At 35.6% G+C, this 18,029-nt stretch overlaps 1 protein-coding gene across 1 annotated transcript; it reads right to left on the bottom strand.

Moving 5' to 3' along the window:
• Positions 1-4,753: 4,753 nt before the first annotated feature.
• On the bottom strand, positions 4,754-17,402 carry LOC100375607 (rho GDP-dissociation inhibitor 1-like). Its single transcript, XM_002731601.3, has 6 exons — positions 17,331-17,402; positions 8,369-8,561; positions 7,455-7,538; positions 6,834-6,910; positions 5,691-5,754; positions 4,754-5,207 (listed from the first exon to the last, which is right to left on the bottom strand). Exons 2-6 carry the CDS (start codon positions 8,538-8,540, stop codon positions 5,011-5,013), a joined length of 594 nt encoding a protein of 197 aa, XP_002731647.1. The 5' UTR covers positions 8,541-8,561; positions 17,331-17,402; the 3' UTR covers positions 4,754-5,010.
• Positions 17,403-18,029: the final 627 nt, after the last annotated feature.

Genomic DNA, 18,029 nt, shown 5'->3' with positions numbered 1-18,029 from the left:
TCTAGTCCCTGCAACAAGTTGCAGGTTTCGGGGGCACTCTTTCAACTTGTAACATTGCATAATGTGTGGTTCAACCTGTTTCTGTACAACTATAATAATCAAAATATGTGTATGTTACGTTGGATTCGGAAACAGCTGGTGTAATATTCATTTGTTTGTTTGTTTGTTATCGTAATTCGCCCATTGTGACGTGGTGTTAATGCACCACCTCGAGCATTCACACACTTCCCTCGATGAGGGCGGATGTTTGTTACAAACTAACACCTGTTGTATAAAGTGGAAAATTAGAGCACATCATGTCCGATTCTCATCCTGAGTGTAGTTTCTGTCTGAGTGGTTGCTTATTAAAAAACGAACATCAAACAGCTGTTCAACAGAAGACTCATCTAAAGTGTCTTCCAATGTTTGTTGTTTTTTTTTTGGGGGGGGGATTCCCAAATCTCAGTACAAATGTGATGAATATATTGGTAGTAATTGCGTAAGTAATGCAATGCATCATGGTCGTCTTCGTCCATAACACCAAATTTTGCATTAACGTTCTTCCGATGTCACATTTGTTGTTTTTAAAGGATTTTTTAATTTAATTCAATTTAATATAATTACTTGTCAAGAAGATTCTCACAATAGATTCTTAATAGAGGCGATAATTACACTTTGAAGAGACAATGGGACGTGTAAGTTTCAGACAGCTGTTGTCCAGTGAATCAACCTGTTATTGAAACTCAAATCTTCTTGTTAATTACATCTTCAATCGACAATCATAACAATAGGTGCGGCTCGACGCACATATGGTACATAGCATTGTTTTAGACGAGGGATTCCCACCAGCCTCAGACAACGAATACATTTATCAGTCACTCGTACCTCGCTATTGTCCCAAATCCGACAATATCCTAGAAAAAATAAGATAACAGTTGTTGTTTTTTCAAATTTGTATATTTTTTTTTCATATATTTTTTATTTTTTGGTAAGTTTTTTAAAGTTTTCATCGCTCAGATTTTATTGTTATCTGAGGATATTACAAAATTGTATGCCTTGTACCAAGGTCCTGGGCCTTTGCCAACAATTATAACAGAACAAAAAAATACCGGCGAATAAACAATAAATAAAATAAAATCTTTGATAAAAGTGTATGATTAAATACATATTTAAATAAATAAATTGCAACTGTCCGCGTGGTAAGAAAGTTACGAAAAACGACACAATCGAATAAAATCGTATACGATCAGTATTAGCATCTGAAAAAAAAATAGAAAAAAAAGGCTACCCTTCAGATCATGGAGGTAAAAAGTTCTTACCTCTAGCATGGTTGATTCTTGAATTCTAGTAAAATAGAATTGAATTTATTCATGTATAGCAGAAACAGGGTTTGGGGGCTCTTCAGAAACACGTTTATTTTCTGCGTTTTGCGTCCATTGGACACTTACACATCCTACGACCAGCTTTGCTGTCCCATTTAAAAAAAAAATACAACAACAAAATACAATGACCAGAAACATTTGTTTTACGAGGCGTAAAATAAATTAATTTATACGTGAGAAAAATGTTGTTGATGCCGTCCATATATGATCTATGTTGTGTATTTGTATTGTCAGCTCCCCCATAGAACTTAAACTGTAAATCCATTACTGCTATTCCGTATTTGGACTTAATAAACTTCGTAATTTTAAGTGTATGGAGGAAATTGCATTACAAATTACAAAAGCGTAATAATGGAGTTATGATTTGATTTTCAATAAAACAATGATTTAAATTAGTGATTGTTGAACTATTGAACATACTTTTCATGAAATAAAGCCATTATGTCGCTAGCATTGGCGGCATCCCAACCAGTGTGCCCTCTAACAAGGTGGATTTTGCTAGGATATTGACTGGAGTCAAAATGAAATCCGTCAAAACCAAGTTGAGACAGCTTGTTGACTGCTGAAAATGTTCTGGTCGCTGATTTCCTTCGTATTTATACATATTTTGTTTATAAAATGTGAATTTCTTACTACCAAGTTCCATAACTACAGTAAGATGTTTTTCCCCCGAGATGACTAGTACGATTTTCAGTTGCGGCAATGACGTGTGTTTTTTTGTTGCGTCACTGAAAATCTGCGTGCTTAGGTGGCGCGTTATTTGAAGCTAGTCTTTTTGTCCTTTTATTCACGATTTCAGCCATTTTTGACAAAAAAACTCTGACTGCGGGCACTCCTATTTATACAATGAGTTACTTGGCCAGTAATCAAATCTATGGAATTTGTAAGTTATACTGATTGAAACACGACTGCACAGTTTATTTTCTTCACTACAATAAATCCCGCCATGCATTGCTGCTGCTTTGGGTGTACACTAAACAAAAGTAACGTAACCTAGAAAGCACCCAATGCTTGAAGTTCATGCATAGACATTGTAACACAAGTAAAAGTCTACAATCCAAAACAGAGAGAACTAATTGCTGTACTCGAAACAACTCAAGAGTCTGGTGTGCATCTTAGACTAATGTTAATAGAAAATGCTTCACATTGAATATTGATTTAGTATTACAGCCTATCTTCGATCGTAAAAAATAGAATTTGATGGCACCTTAAGATGATGAAAACTCAATAACATCTGAATCTAAGAACTGCTTGGTGATATTTATATATTAAAAAAACAGTACATTTCAAAAATCATAACTTGCACATTACTTAACATGTCAAAGGTTTTAAACAAGATTTTGCCAAGAATATAATTATGTCTAAACTATACACATGCCATATTACTACCTAGCTGACCTGATTTTGAACAGTTGAAATATTATGCTCATTCACCTGACATTCAGAAATAAGCAGCAATGCCTGATGTCAGTAGAACTAATGCTCTGGTGGCCTTCACACAAGAACTGGTTTAGAACACTGCTCAGGGTAATTTTAGTGATGTGGCGTATAGGGTGGAATTCCCAATAAAAAACTAGGGCATCTTGAATCTGGCAGGAGAAGTCATTATGTAACATATGGGCAGTACATTTTATGCTACATACCTCACTAATTCTTAAATACAATCTCATTGTAAAGAAATATGATTGATTGAAAGCAATGTCAATCAATCTTTGAGTTATTTCTCAACTTTTATAATAACATATTACTAGCATTTCATCGAGCTGCGTATTGGGAGGGTGGGGTGGAATGCCCCATAGATTTTCTGCAATTTTAAATCAGGCTTGAGAAGTCGTTAAACATGCAGTCAGTGCTACATTCTTTGCAATGCAGACAAAAAAGGTCATCAAGACATTCAATGATTTAAGCATTCATTTAATATGAAGAGTACAAAAATTGAGCCAAGATCAGAGCTACACGATTGCAACAATGTAAATGATTTAAAAAAAGAAAGGAAAAATAGTTGACATACATAAGTACAATGCTGAGAAGTTGGTGAAATCATTGTCTTTGAAAACATGACTAATGCAAAATTACCGTTCCAATCAGGAATTCTACTGGTTTGTCATTACAACAGACAATGCTATAAATCAGCCACATATTATTAAGCAAGTTGAGGTAAAAGCAGAAAACTGAAAAATTTCTATCTGAAAAGCATGTAAATTGTACACTGCATCATTAAAATGACTCTCGTATATTTAGGCAATACTAATGAAGCAAATACTATAGGAAACAATGTAAACCGCTTGAATTTTTTAAGGCAAATTTCAGTGTGACATTTCATAACAGTAAACGACCTTATATCGCAAACACTTCCTTGCCTCAAACAGTAATCTGACAATTTACAAAACGCAAGGGAGAAAATGCAATGTATTTACACTTATTTTGTTTCACTTCATTTTTGTTGTGACCATGAACGCGAGGCGGCTTTGTAGATTGTAAAGAAGAATTTATTTACCAACTGTTCTACGTAACATCAACACATTATATTATCTTCAGCTTGACACCAACTATAGTATGAAACAAATTCAAGAGATTACAGATTAAGAAAATATTTGCAAACACACTTTTACTTGTTGATTCTTCACATCATAACATTTTCTCTGAATATAAACACTGCTACTTTTTGTTCTGTTGATGCACAGGGAAACATCTTCCATCCTCTCATAAATATTAACATTTCAGTGGTTTAGAGTCAAGGTGCACAGACTTTATTCTGATAGGTCGTTAAACAATCCCAGTAATGGAAAGTAAAACGAGAATAAGCAAAGAACATGAATAAAGTTTAAACCCCTCATCGATCTGAGCAAACGTGGAATAATTACTCATCTATCGAATACATGAATAAGTATCTTATCAGAATAGTTCCAGAGTGTCAATTGAAAATAGACAATACATGAACACAAATTAACATTTGGATTCAATTAAGTATTCAGACTATCATGTGTACACATTTATTTCAAAGAGGCAGCTCACTAGCGATAACTTGCAACAAATACCGTAAAGCCCTTCCTCCCCTCTTTAACAGTTGTAATCGCATGTACAGATAGGCGTCAGATGTGTGAAATCAGAAATTACTCAAACCATATGACAAAAAGATTCTTCCAGCTCACAAACCTTCATAAAAAACACCAATCATTTTTTACAAAGACATTATTTTAACATTGGAGTTTACACAGTCAGTACGATGAAAGTAATCTTGAGGAAAAAAAACACACAAGCAGGCAAAGTATTTTAAACAGTGACACACTCTCACTAAGTATAAATCAGCTATATACTGTGAAATACACTATTTTCGCTGAAGGGATAATTCAGTGAAAATAAAATCCAGCGAATATAACTTTCTTCCCATGTTTTTCAATCAACTCCATAAACAAACTCCTTGCAAGAATCCAAAAAGCCTTTTCCACAAAAATTAATTCCAGCTAAAATAAAGTATTTTACAGTAGTTTTAATTGGAAAGTAATTACGTCTGAGTAATAAAAATAATTTGTGCAATGGGTACCCAGTTTACCCAAGACGACATCGGATCACTATTTAATCTAGCTATATCTAATATGTATCAAGTATTTTTTACATAAACTGATCTTTTCAAAGAAGACCTAAATTTCTACTGCCAGTCCTTTTTTATATCAAAAGCCCACTCCCAGCTGAGATGGTCATTTTTATCGTCGTCTATAAATTTGCTCTTGACTGTATAGTGGCCACGTGCAACCATTCCTTTTGGCGCCTCCTCTGCTGGAGTCTGGTAAAACTGCAGTTCTGCTTTCGGGCCATAGCTGCCAACCATGAAATGAGTTTTGTCAACTGTAACAGAAATATAATATGGCAATGTTACATAGACATGTCTGTAATATTGTCTACTGTACCTGCCCCTCTGGAACCCAACCAGCGACACAAGACACAATTAATTTTTTATGTATACAAGGAACTGGATCTTTAAGTAAGAATTTGGTGATTTTTAAAGCAAGTTCCTTTCAAACCTGTGAAGTCTGTAAAAAAGTATAGGGTGCATAGGCATCGTGGGTAGAGTGTGATCGACGTTTTGTTAATTGAGTCCAGTAGAGGAAATTGTGTAGTTTGGAGTGTCCTTGGACCAGAATAGGCCTGAGCATTGTCACATCATTCGTTGATCTACTGCCACAATGTTTCCTATTAGTTGTTTTATTTACCTGTACATTTATTTATGTACAGAATTCATGTACCTTCAAAACACATACCAAAAATGTCATTGGGAAATCTAGTTTTTTTGTTTCTAAATAACAACTTCCCCTGAGAAATTAGTCTTACCTCGTATTCCTTTCCTGTACGTTAACTGATGATACTTTAAACCACATACGATTTCATGCTGAATCTATTGAACAAGGAACGTGCAAAAAAATTAGCAAGTATAATGTGGCATTACTATATGGTCATGGGTCATGGGTGAAAGGTCATTTAATAATTGCATTATTGGCCAAACATCACAGAAAATGAAATGCTACATGATGGATACATGACTGTAAACCATTAAATTTTCACTGCCAGAAATTTCCACAATTTCATGATTTCATGGTATTCGTCAATTTTTCCAGAAAGTCACTGCCACTGTGTTGTAGAACTTCAGCATAGTATATATGTTCTATTGTAAGTACATCTCCAAAAGAAAAACACACAAACCAAAAATGTGCATATCTTGACCCTAAAAATATGTGGTCCAAATAAAGCAAATATTCTGCAACCAATTCAAGATGGAAAATACATGACCAGCTACAGTTGATTGTTTAGTAGCGGCCAAACTCAATCAGTTATAAACATTACAAGCATACAGTGCATGTTTTTGTTTTTTTGGGTCTTTTTTATTACTGACCATGGCAAAATGAAAGACTTGCATTTAGATACCAAAAAATAAAAATGTATGACTGATGATTAATTTCATTTTTGCTGCAGCCATGACAAAATTGAGGCTGGAAAAATCATTTTAAAATGAAAATCTGTTTTTGTAGCCAAAGCGAATCCCATAATCATGGCATTTTTTGAAGTGTTAAACTGACACTTCAAAATGCTAAGTAAAATATCATTACAATGATCATGTTGCATTATCTTTTCTGTCTCTGAGCGAATTTACAACCTTAAAACTATAAATAGCTCACGCTGCACCAAAAAGTCTGGGTTTGAGATAACAGATACAACCTAAAAATACGTTTGTTTGCAAAGGCAGCCATATTGGTAATTTGATGAACTCTAGTATAGTGGAAACAAACCAATTCTGCCCAAGCACAAGGATAGTACATGTACCCCAGTCCATCCTGAAATGCATTCCGGGAAAAATAACCCTTAAAAGCTTAGTGCTGAAAATGATAGTACCGGTAATAAAGCGGAACTAAGAGCATTTTTTTTTTTAAATAACTGCAGAATGTGGGGTGAACCATCATGAATTATTTTGATACTTACTCTGAATAAAATCTTTATCCTATATTCTGTGCCTTCTTTGATGACAAAGGGAGAAGATTTTAAAACTGACAAGTCTCCTATTACGGGAAAAGATAAAATGAATTACTTATCAGTAAACTATCATCCGAATATTCAAGGTATCAAGTTTTAGAGTATCTTTTTTGACACCTAAGTCACCGACACCTATTCAAGAATACAATGCTCATTGTGTCTGGCATGAATAAAGTTAATTTTATTTTTACAATGAGCTGCTACCACTGTGAAAAATGGTGAATACAGATTACCATCCAAAAATGACTAATTTGTTTGTTTTTCACTATATTCAAGGCCACAATTTGTACTTGATATTTGTGTTGTGTTCGCCAATGTCGCTGCACCACATAGCATTCTGATTGGTTAACATCCCATTAGATCAAAGGATGCAGATCAGCTCTTGCTTCAAAAACACATAGCTTGCATTTTAGAAACACTGCAGATATCGTTTTGCATTGAGTGTTTGCAAGTGAGCAAAAGCAGCTTGCATAATTAAAAACACCCTTGCCCGGAACAGAACAATTCGGGCAATTGAATTGCTAGTATAATATAATACAACTTTGTTGATAAATCATGTGAGTGCATCACCTGTTAAAGCAAGCTCTACATCTGGTCGACCTTCCACTACAAGGCACATCTTTTCAACAATAACCTTTCGAGGATCATCTATGCCTATTAAAAACACAATGGAAGGAATAATAATAAATAATTTGTTCACAAACATGTTAATAATATCACTTTTGACCCAATCAGCACATATTTTGTCCTTCACTAAGTGAAAACAAGACATGAATGTCACAGTCCCCATCATTTAATTATAATACATGAACATCTAACAATTGAATTAATATGTATCCTATGTGGGTACAACTCATCATAAAGAGATTTCCCTCAATCTGATAACTGAAAACTTTCACTGACCGGGTCTAAAATCTCAGAGTACACAAGTGCAACCAAACTATGCCTCATACATGCTGAACAAACTGCATTCATAAATCTGAGTAAACCTTGATATACCTTTGATAACAAGGTTTTTGTATATTACCAGGACCTGGGTTTGTTTCAGTATCACCACTATAATTCCCATCAAAATGTAGCACTGACACCCCTCTACCCATCTGTCACTGATTCAGATCAAGTTCATGACCAGGTCATGACATCACTAAAAACCCTAGCATTACAATCTAAGCTAATTATTTATTCCGAGCATGCTCAGTTGTGTTCTCAGTGGTGTAGGGAGAGGTAGTTTTGGATGAAAATCATGAAAAAGACCCAGTTAGAATTTTCAAATCTGGGAAAAAAATATTTGGCAGAGACTTGTTCATCAACCTGCCAAGTTTCATCGATATCTGCTGCAGAATTTCTGAGAAAATGTTAGAGATCTCACAGATGGAAACTGGAAAGAAGAATTTTGCCTGAAACGGGGACTAATGAAGATTGTAAACAAATTGCTAATGAAAAACAGCACTAAGAATTTACAATGATAGAAACTTAATACTGACCTGTCGCTAAATTGGTACCTAGAAGTGTTTCTTTGTACTTTTTTAAGCTTTCATCTTCGTCGTCTAGTTGTTGAATTTCAGCCAATGACTTCTCAGCCGGCGGTTTGTAGCCTGGCGTTTCTTCAATCTCTTCCTCAGCATGTGGTGATATCTCCTGTGGATCTGAAGCCATAGTTTCGTAATTCTAATGAGACTGAAATAAAGAATGGAAATAGCACAATTTCAAAGAGGTATATGCAAGGTCACATTTTGGATCTCACTAAAATGTATAAATCTTATTGAACATTAATATAAAGCACAGGGAAAAGGGCTTTCAGTATCATCTACTGTAAGCGGCTATAATTTCACACAGGTACTTACAACAGGAGCCTAGGGCTGCCTTAGGGTTGCGCTAGATTTGTACAATACAAGTATACTGTAAGTCCTTCCATAAACCCACCCCTATATTTTTACACATATAACGAGTTAAGGGCATCCTTGGTTTTACAGGACATCAACAATGGGTTAACATTTATTAAAAAGTGTGTTCCACTGCATAAAAATAGTCATTAGCGTGGTAGTTCCTTTTTTTTTTAATGTATGGTGGCCTTGACAAGAGCTTTTTGGTCCATGCATTTATGAGAAAACTTGCTACTTTCACAGGGTATGGCGAATAAAGCAACACCGTTCACAATCTTTTACCATATACCCAATGCTGGAATACTGAAGTAATCCACATCTTTTTGAGTAGTAGCTTTCAAAACGCCAAAAATGTGACAGTGAAGTAGTGAAACCTGATCCTTAAACATCGTTTCACAGTTTTGAATAATCAGTGTTCTTTGAGACTATTATGAATGGATGTGAACAGGTAAACTATTCTTCATAGTTGTTAAATACCTTTCAAAAAAATTTCAGGAACAATTGCTGTTTTTTTGTTGAAATTAGTGCTAACAAATAGTATTTTAACATTGTGGTAGTGCTCTGCATTGAGTTAAAAAAAAATGACATTGTCAAATTTCGTAAGTATGACACAGCATTTTGATTGGTCAATGACCTATTAGGTCAGAGGACGTTGTGTCAGGTCAAATCATGCTGAAAAACATCATGGCGGAAATTGCTTTGTATCAAGATTTTGCCAATTGTTTTCAAACAGTAGATTCAGACAGTATATGTAGTATTCTGTATTGTATATGTTGTGACCTTTGATGACCTTTGCTCGTCTACCCATAATGCATTGTACTTTTAGGGCGAGGAACAGAGGTAATGGCTGCCCACTGACACACAAACTAATTTCATTAAACTTTGTCCAATAGAAAACCAAGTGCTAAGATTGTTAAAATTACATTATTTTATGTTGTACATCAAAGTACAGGCGGAAATTGGAAGGAGAGGAGAGCAGTTTTCTTTGTGGTTTTACAATACTTGATGGCTGAACCTTAAACCTTAAAAAAAAACATTTTTTTTTGTTATATGTCAATTATTTCTATTGTTAAAAAATGAATATGCTGATAATATTGTATTATGCAAATTAGCAGCCTGGCTCAGGCATTCAAATGGAAAAAGGGGTTTACACCAGTTCTCTGGTCTCATATATGTAAGGGAAGAGTAGGAAATCAAACTCGCGGTTAACCGCGGTCATTACCGCGGTGGTGGTGGGTGCTCGCCGGTCGACCGCATTTTATGCAAATTTATGCATATATTCCATGAGCCCGGTTTACCACGGTCGTGTGCGGTAGGCTCGCAGGGCAATTTACACCCTATTGTTAAGACTATGAATGGACACAATAGACTGGGAAACTAAAGGTTACTTGCCGCCAAGTTCAAATAATAAAAACTGAGTGGTACCAGAAGATTGGAAAAATCGTCTCTATTAGTTCGCAGAAGAACACTATTTTATTTTCACGAGTCTTGGTATAACATCGCAAAGCAACCCAGAATAATGTAGACCCCACATAATGTAAAATAATATCACATTATTTTGAATTTACATCATGTATGGTCTCAGGATTTATTTTAAAAGATTAATGTTTTGCGTATACCAATATAATCGGGCGATGAGAGGCCGCAGTTTACGTTACCTCGAGACCATGCACTAAGTAGGAAAAGCAAGCCGAAGTCGAAGAGGGAGTGTCACACACTTGGTGCTACAATATATACTACAACAACTGGGTGATCAGCGAAAAAAATAGCGCACTTCTTGGCGAAACTGACTAATCTGACTAAAAACCTTGGCCCAAGTTTAACCCCAAGTCACGCGCTGAACAAGTGGGTTGTTACCTTGGTGACCATTCACGCTCCGCCTTGACCTTGTTATTATACACATCCCATTACGCAAATTTTTACTGGCTCTGCGTTGCCTACGTAAAAATTGTTACCGTTCTGGTTGTGAATATTTCACCATTGCCGACGTGATAATGCGTTGCCTTCGTAATAATTAAGCAAACTTATTTTCCATTATTTACGTACTGGCTGTGAATATTTCACCATTGCCGACGTGATAATGCGTTGCCTTCGTAATAATTACGCAAACTTATTTTCCATTGTATACGTACTGGCTGTGAATATTTCAACGTTGCCGACTTGATAATGCGTTGCCTTTGTAATAATTACGCAAATTTATTTTCCGTTGTTTACGTACTGGCTGTGAATATTTCAACTTTGCCGACTTGATAAAGCGTTGGCTTCGTAATAATTGCGCAAACTTGTTTTTCATTGTTTACGTACTGGCTGTGAATATTTCAACTTTGCCGACTTGATAATGCGTTGCCTTTGCAATAATTACGCAAACTTATTTTCCGTTGTCTACGTACTGGCTGTGAATATTTAAACTTTGCCGACTTGATAATGGGTTGCCTTTGTATTAATTACGCAAACTTATTTTCCGTTGTTTACGTACGGGTTGTGAATATTTCAACATTGTCGACTTGAAATTGCGTTGCTTTCGTATAATTAAACTACAACTACACGACTTAGTCCAAACCGCGACTTACTTCCTCAGAGACGGGGCCACTGAATAACTGTTGTTAAAAATGATATTGTAAACAAACACGCACACACAAAACATTAAAGCCAGAAAAGTCAAGTCAAGAAACAACATTTCAAATAATAATAGTTATGGTTTGACATCTATATCATTTTGAAATAAACTAAATTTCATGTAAATAAAATGATCCATGCGTTACAATTTACTGTAATTTCAAACTCGGGGCAGTGTACTTTGAACGCAGAGTATTCGATCGCTTACATTTTGAGTGAAAACAAAACAAAAAAAACAATGTCAGCTGCTTTTGAACTACGTGCGGTTGGCACAGTAACGGGCAATGACCTCAGCGGTTCACACACAATGAAATTCTAATCGAGCCAGCTAGCGTTATCGTACGGTATCATAAAGTCAATTATTCATTCAAAATGCCTTTCACACTCACGAGTACCATGGAACACAAACATGTAACAGAAAAATAACGTCTTTTGTTTAAAGAAGATTCTGTCAACCAAGAATACATGCGCAAGGCAAGATTTATGAAACGAAACAGAAAATAATCATGTCATTGTCAGTGCAATGCAGACAGCCTGACCTGTTTTGATTAGTTCGCCAGTTTCTCATTTGCTAGCCATTTTTTCTGGAGTGTGACACAAATGGTGAACATGATACTGCCAAATCAATCAAGAACCAGGATACGGCTTGGATACGCTGAAACTTTGTAAATCGTCCTCTTTTCAATTGTAGACTTTATTCCAGTGTAATAAAGGTATACCTACATGTACCATGAAAAATTGTATCGCATCACTTTGGAAATTGACGCTAAATACATGTACTAAATACTAAACAAGCGCACATATCGTATTCATTTACAGCATCGTATTTTAAAACAATGACTCGTGGAATAGCAAAGAAACTGTTAAGTACGTATTTCACACATTACCGAGGACCGCGGTTGTGACCGGTACAGCGGTAGAGGCCTCTAATTATAAGCAGTCCGCGGCTCCCCCCGGCGTTCTGCGGTACACCGCGGTAATGACCGCGGTGCACCGCCCGTTTGATTTCCTACTCTTCCCTAAGTGACAACACAATGCTACCAGTATTATCAGCACCTGTGTACTCACCTCTACATGAATAGTTGCAGTATGAATGTACAGATTCATTCACACCAGCAGGTGATACAATATACAGAGCCTGGCCACCAAAATATTATTTTAACACATCTACTGGTACATAATTCTCTACAACAATCTCTGAAATTTCTATTTTTGACTTGCCAACATGAAGTAATCCATAAATAAAACGTTGCCTTATTAATATGACAAGGAAACACGTTAGAATTTCATTATTCCAAAATTGTGGAACTTCATAGCTTTACTGAATAATGACGGTATTTAACAGTCTTACTTCAGTTAGAACAATATTTACATTTAAAATTGCATTCTCATTTTACTGTTTATTATATAATGTGTAAATTTGAAATTCGTAGAATAGAGAGATCATATTTGCTATTTACATGTTATGGGATTTGGCACATGCCGAAATTTTTATTTCTTAGTGTTTGCAGCAAGATTACAGCAGTTGCGTTGACATTAGTCCGGCAACTCTGCTTGTGCCGAAATCGCGGCCTCATTTGATCCAAAAATGGAAAAAGACGAGCATATGTTGTTAATAACAATTGCTATATAGTTGCATACAGCAATTATAGCTACACCTGCATCATCATGTCGTACTAGTATGAATCAGTACATCTTCTTATAAATTTACCGCAGAGGGCGTTCAGGCAGCAAATCTTGTAACATGTAGAGTTTCGGTCCAAGGCATCTACCGGGGAAGAGAACGTTTTTTACAGCATGTGCCGAACAGGTTTCTATCGTTCACACACACCCACACATTTCGGCATATGCAGACTATGTCCCGAGTCACGTGCCAAGATCTCTAACATGAATGCCACTATTATCTTTTCCTTTATATGCGTAATCACAGTCACTAAGAAAAAGTCCCACAAGACTCGTCTCCAATTTTAAGGCCAGTTCTTCCTAAACATCATGTATCAAATTCCTTTGGAACCTGCTATGATATGATTTACAGCTCATGTGTTGCGGGGTGTACCAGACTTGTATATATGTAGTGTAATCACTGTCTTGTGTGAAAGTTTCTATCCATAGGGTCTCCGTATCCCTCACTCAAAACCAAGTAAGTTAACACCACAAGCTGAAATTCCTCCTGTACTACCAAGATTGCTATTAAATTTAGAGCTGAAGAACAAACTGAGAAAATAATGTTGCATGTCCCCCTGTTTCCTTGTGTCTTTGTACAAACCAGCAAAAAAAACAAAAAAAAAACATAAATAAAATGTTGACATTAATTGTTTGTACTCTGACAGTCTTCAGTTAATTAGTTTTCAAATTCAATTAAAACTGGCTGACACTTGTATTAGTCATGTTTAGACTACACCAAGTATGGGCTAAGATTTAAGTTAATCTCATATTTGTGTATCAGCTATACCCAATTGCGTTTACACACTATAGGGTATAACAGGCCTTTTAAGCATGCATACTCAGTAAGCTTGAAAGTTAACATGTCAGTTCTATGGTTGAAAACATTAACATTGCAAATTCAGAAAGTGCAGATTGCAGAGTAAACGAAAAGTAATACAGTGTGTCATCATCAGTCGATTTATTCTCAAGAAAAATATGTCTGGATATGCTCGCATTGATTGTCACATAGTATACCGAAATGAATAGTTATAAATATAATAGTAAATCTTCCAAATGAACATTGAATACAATTGAATTTTGGGCACTTAGCCCGAGCTAAGTGTTCACGCACACTACGTTAGCTCATCATCAGCTAAGGATTATGAATGGGTCCTAAAAACAGATTTAGCTCACACTTACTGTTACATAGTCAGTACTAAGTGTTCGTGCATGTTTTCATAGCATGGACGAAAGTTTTAGACCTCTTAGCCTGTGCATGGAACTATAAACCCCAGGAAGAACAACGAAACTAAGAGGATTAAAAAAACCTTTGTCTTAGTTTATCTTACAGTGCTTTCGCTTTTGTTTCCACAACATTAGTCATACTCCATGTTAGTTGATGCCGATACGCCCCGTATCAACCGCTTTGCTGGAAACGGAAAACGTGGAAAAAAAATGTCATATCTGCGCAGTAAAATATTTCGTTCACTACGTATGCGCAAACAAGTCGGTCTGCAGGGTGACCTTCAGTGTACCGGAAATCATGCAACGGGTCGGAGTTTTAGCGAGTTTTCATAATTTTCAATGTCGTTTTTAGATTACTTCTTGTTTTTTTCAACCCTCGAAAAAATAAGGTTGCGAAAGTTTGCGAAACATGGGGTTTGGTATGCTGTTTGTTGTCGAGATATCCCTATTTATTCCGCGTTTCCCTTCGATCGCCAGAAGTGGCAATGTGTTTTTTTTCGTGTTGAATGTCGCTCATTTATCAGTGTTTTTGTCTTCGAGCCATTGTTTTTTTATGCTATAACCGAAAAAACTCGATCACGTGATCTCCCGAAGTCGCCCGATTGACTCTGAAAATGACCGATAGTCGGAGATAAACATTCATTTGCGTAAATCGGCTTATTTTTTAATGCGACGAAATAAACAGTCAAAATAAACATTCGACATCGCGGCAACTATCATAGTTCAACGGAAACGAGGTGGTTGTTCTTCCTGGGGTTTATAGTTCCATGGCCTGTGCAAGGAGCTATGCATGAACATAACTATATTGCATTAATGGGCATGGTTAAATTCTTTGTACATAAATTTGGAGACAAGTATGTCACCATGAGAACAAGAACTCAACATGTAACATACTGAATCATTGAGTGGGGATTCATCGTGGATAATGACGATAATGATGCTTTAGACTATCCACTATTAGGTGGCCAATACGAGTGACATCACAGTCGTGATCACTTGTACAATTTTCCATTGTTATTTTGAGTTACAAATGTTATGAATGTCTTTATTTTTTAAATTATAAATTATTTGTAAACAACAACCGTTACATGTTACTGTTGCTAGCTACTGGGTTATACTCCAGTACACTCTCTATTTCAAATAGCATTGCCTAGCAGCATCTGATTTGTGTACACATGAAAATCTGTTGAAAGAGAATGAAATAAAGGCACATGGACGTTTCTAAATACCCTGCAATACAACCATGCTTGAATACCTGCTGAATCAAACATATGGGTCATGGGTCACTGCTTGCACAGGTATCTGTTCCTACTCACACACAAACAGCAAAACAAAAGAATCCAACCAGGAAGTCATTTAGGAAGCAAAACAACAAAACATACCTTTAAGGTGTGCCATCATTTCAATGTTTTTTTTTGGTAATATTCATAAACTAAAATACTCTCAAACTTTTTTGTCAAATGAATATGTTGACATGTATTTATTCAAATTTACTGTAATTATAAATTTTGGAACGACTTTCTTAAGGCCACGCCTCCCACCCTTAACCTAAACCCTAACACCCCCAATGTCATTGTACATGCCCCTCCACACAACTATACGTGTCCAGAAGATGGGAATACATATACAATTAAAATAGGGGAGGGACAGCGGAGGGGAAAGTTTAGGATTAGAGTTAGAGGTGAGGAGGAGGGGGGACTAAGAAAGTCTTACCTAATTTTCAATGGAAATTGTAATTATAATTTAGACAATTTTATTTTTTCACTGATTGTTAAAATTACAGGCAATGAATGTATTCCTATCGATTCAATTTCTAAAATAAATTCTAAGTAAAAAAAAAGTATTCAAGAATAGTCTGAAAAAAGTACATTCATGAGAATTGAATTACTAAGCATTTTTTCTGTGTAAAAAAGTAACATTCACCAATAAATATTTGGTGAAAATATATATATATACAATATTATTATTATATATAGGTTGTAATAAATGAAAATTATCAAGCTAACAAAAATGTCACTGCTCTTAAAAAACAGAAGCTGACAGTTACATTGTGGAGCTGCTTGGCACTGGATAGTTTACAAAAACAAACATACACCCTTGTTGAGGGCAAACTATGGTATGTTATTGCATAAACATATCAGTAACAAGCTTGGACTGACACAGTAATTTGACAGATCTCAAGAAAAAAAAGTAAATGTATAAATCCGATGGCCTGTGATCAGTGTTATAACATTATAGTAAATTGGAAGAAAACTCAATATTTTAAAATGGTGTCAATCCTTTACACACCAAAGCTTAAAGGTCAACTTCAGAAACAACAATGATCAAGTTACTAATTACTGTTCTCAGTTGAAGAATTGTGTATCGTTTCAAAACAGACGCTAGATATTAACTTGACAATCACAAAACCAAGGAACATCTGTATAAATTGAGCTTACGTTGGCAAAATACCTGTAAAAATAGGTTTACTTCCGCTTCGGAGAAATCAAGCATATAAACTTGAATCGAACTTAGATTTAAGTGATCGTGGTCCAATAGCCACCAGTAACGGCCATTATAAATTAGTCAATTTGATTGTTATATCTATAATCACGTATTACGTAACTATGTTTGCATTGCAAGGACCGTAATCACGTAACGGCATTCTTATACTTACACGGGTTGTTCCAGGGTCATTCGCCTACTTGATAATAGGTTATTCAGTTCCCTACGTCTAAATTATATTTCGTATACAAGATTGATCAAGAAACGTTCAAGAATGCTAACGAATTACATGATTTTATTCACCGCAATACAATTTAGAGGAGTTTTTTTTCAGGAAGTTTTCTAAGTAATTCCAAAGAAACGTGTATACTGTCAGTACATGTATATCTCCCAGACTCTTTATGAACACGCCCAACAGCGAACCGATGCCCGAAAACGGGGATTCTAGTTTTTCCCTCCGATAAATATGTAATATATTACTGTTAAGCAAAGGGAACAATAAAAGAAAAATCGCAATTATGTCGACTGTTATAACAATGAAAATGCACAGAGCTAAAAGTCGTAATTAACCTACCTCGTTAGACCAGTACCAAACGCGGAAATCACGTTTTCATCAATATGGCGGAACTTGTAGATCCGGGCAGAATGACCTGATCACTAAATGAGGTGGATAAAAAACATCTCAAGAAATCGAAAGAGTGACTTTTCCAGTATTGTGGGGATTAATTTGTCTACACATTGCATTCTTTTTTCAAACTATAGCTGTAGATACCTTTTTATTTGAATAATTATTAACATTTACAGTGCACGACAATCGTACTATTTCCCATTCGCGGAATGATAATGGCAGAGATTGGGTGTTTTACGGAAGTTGGGTATGCGGTACACATATACGCACGCAGAACTTTGTAGCAGTTTTATTTCCTTTTTACACAAACATGCTAACCAAGCTCTGTTTCGCATATGACTTTGTATATACACATATATTTTTTGCCTAAGTCTGAAAATAATTATGAACGGCTTTCATGATGATTTAAATGCCAATAATAATACTGATGTCGCGATTCTGTCTTGGGATCTAAATGACATACGGCGAAGAATTTGTCCCTTTAACAATTACGGGGGGGGGGTAAATTTCGATTTAATGACTCTGCACGGGGACAGTTTTGAAAACAAAGGGAAAGGGAAAATTACCGAAAAATGTATTTATTAAAAAAATCAAAAGCATTTGGTCAAAATGAAATGTTGGAATTGTACACCCCACCAGAGTTTG

This window comes from Saccoglossus kowalevskii, chromosome 8, assembly GCF_978046115.1.
Source record: "Saccoglossus kowalevskii chromosome 8, keSacKowa6.1, whole genome shotgun sequence".
Lineage (NCBI taxonomy): Eukaryota > Metazoa > Hemichordata > Enteropneusta > Harrimaniidae > Saccoglossus > Saccoglossus kowalevskii.
This window is presented reverse-complemented; position numbering and strand designations above follow the sequence as displayed.

Bases quoted from the DNA above. Each gene is read 5' to 3' on its own strand.
- LOC100375607 (XM_002731601.3), bottom strand. From the start codon at position 8,540: ATGGCTTCAGATCCACAGGAGATATCACCACATGCTGAGGAAGAGATT. The intron at 6,911-7,454 runs GTGATGCACTCA...TTCCCGTAATAG, and splicing joins TGTAGAGCTTGCTTTAACAG to GAGACTTGTCAGTTTTAAAA. The intron at 5,208-5,690 runs GTAAGACTAATT...TTTCTGTTACAG, and splicing joins GTACAGGAAAGGAATACGAG to TTGACAAAACTCATTTCATG.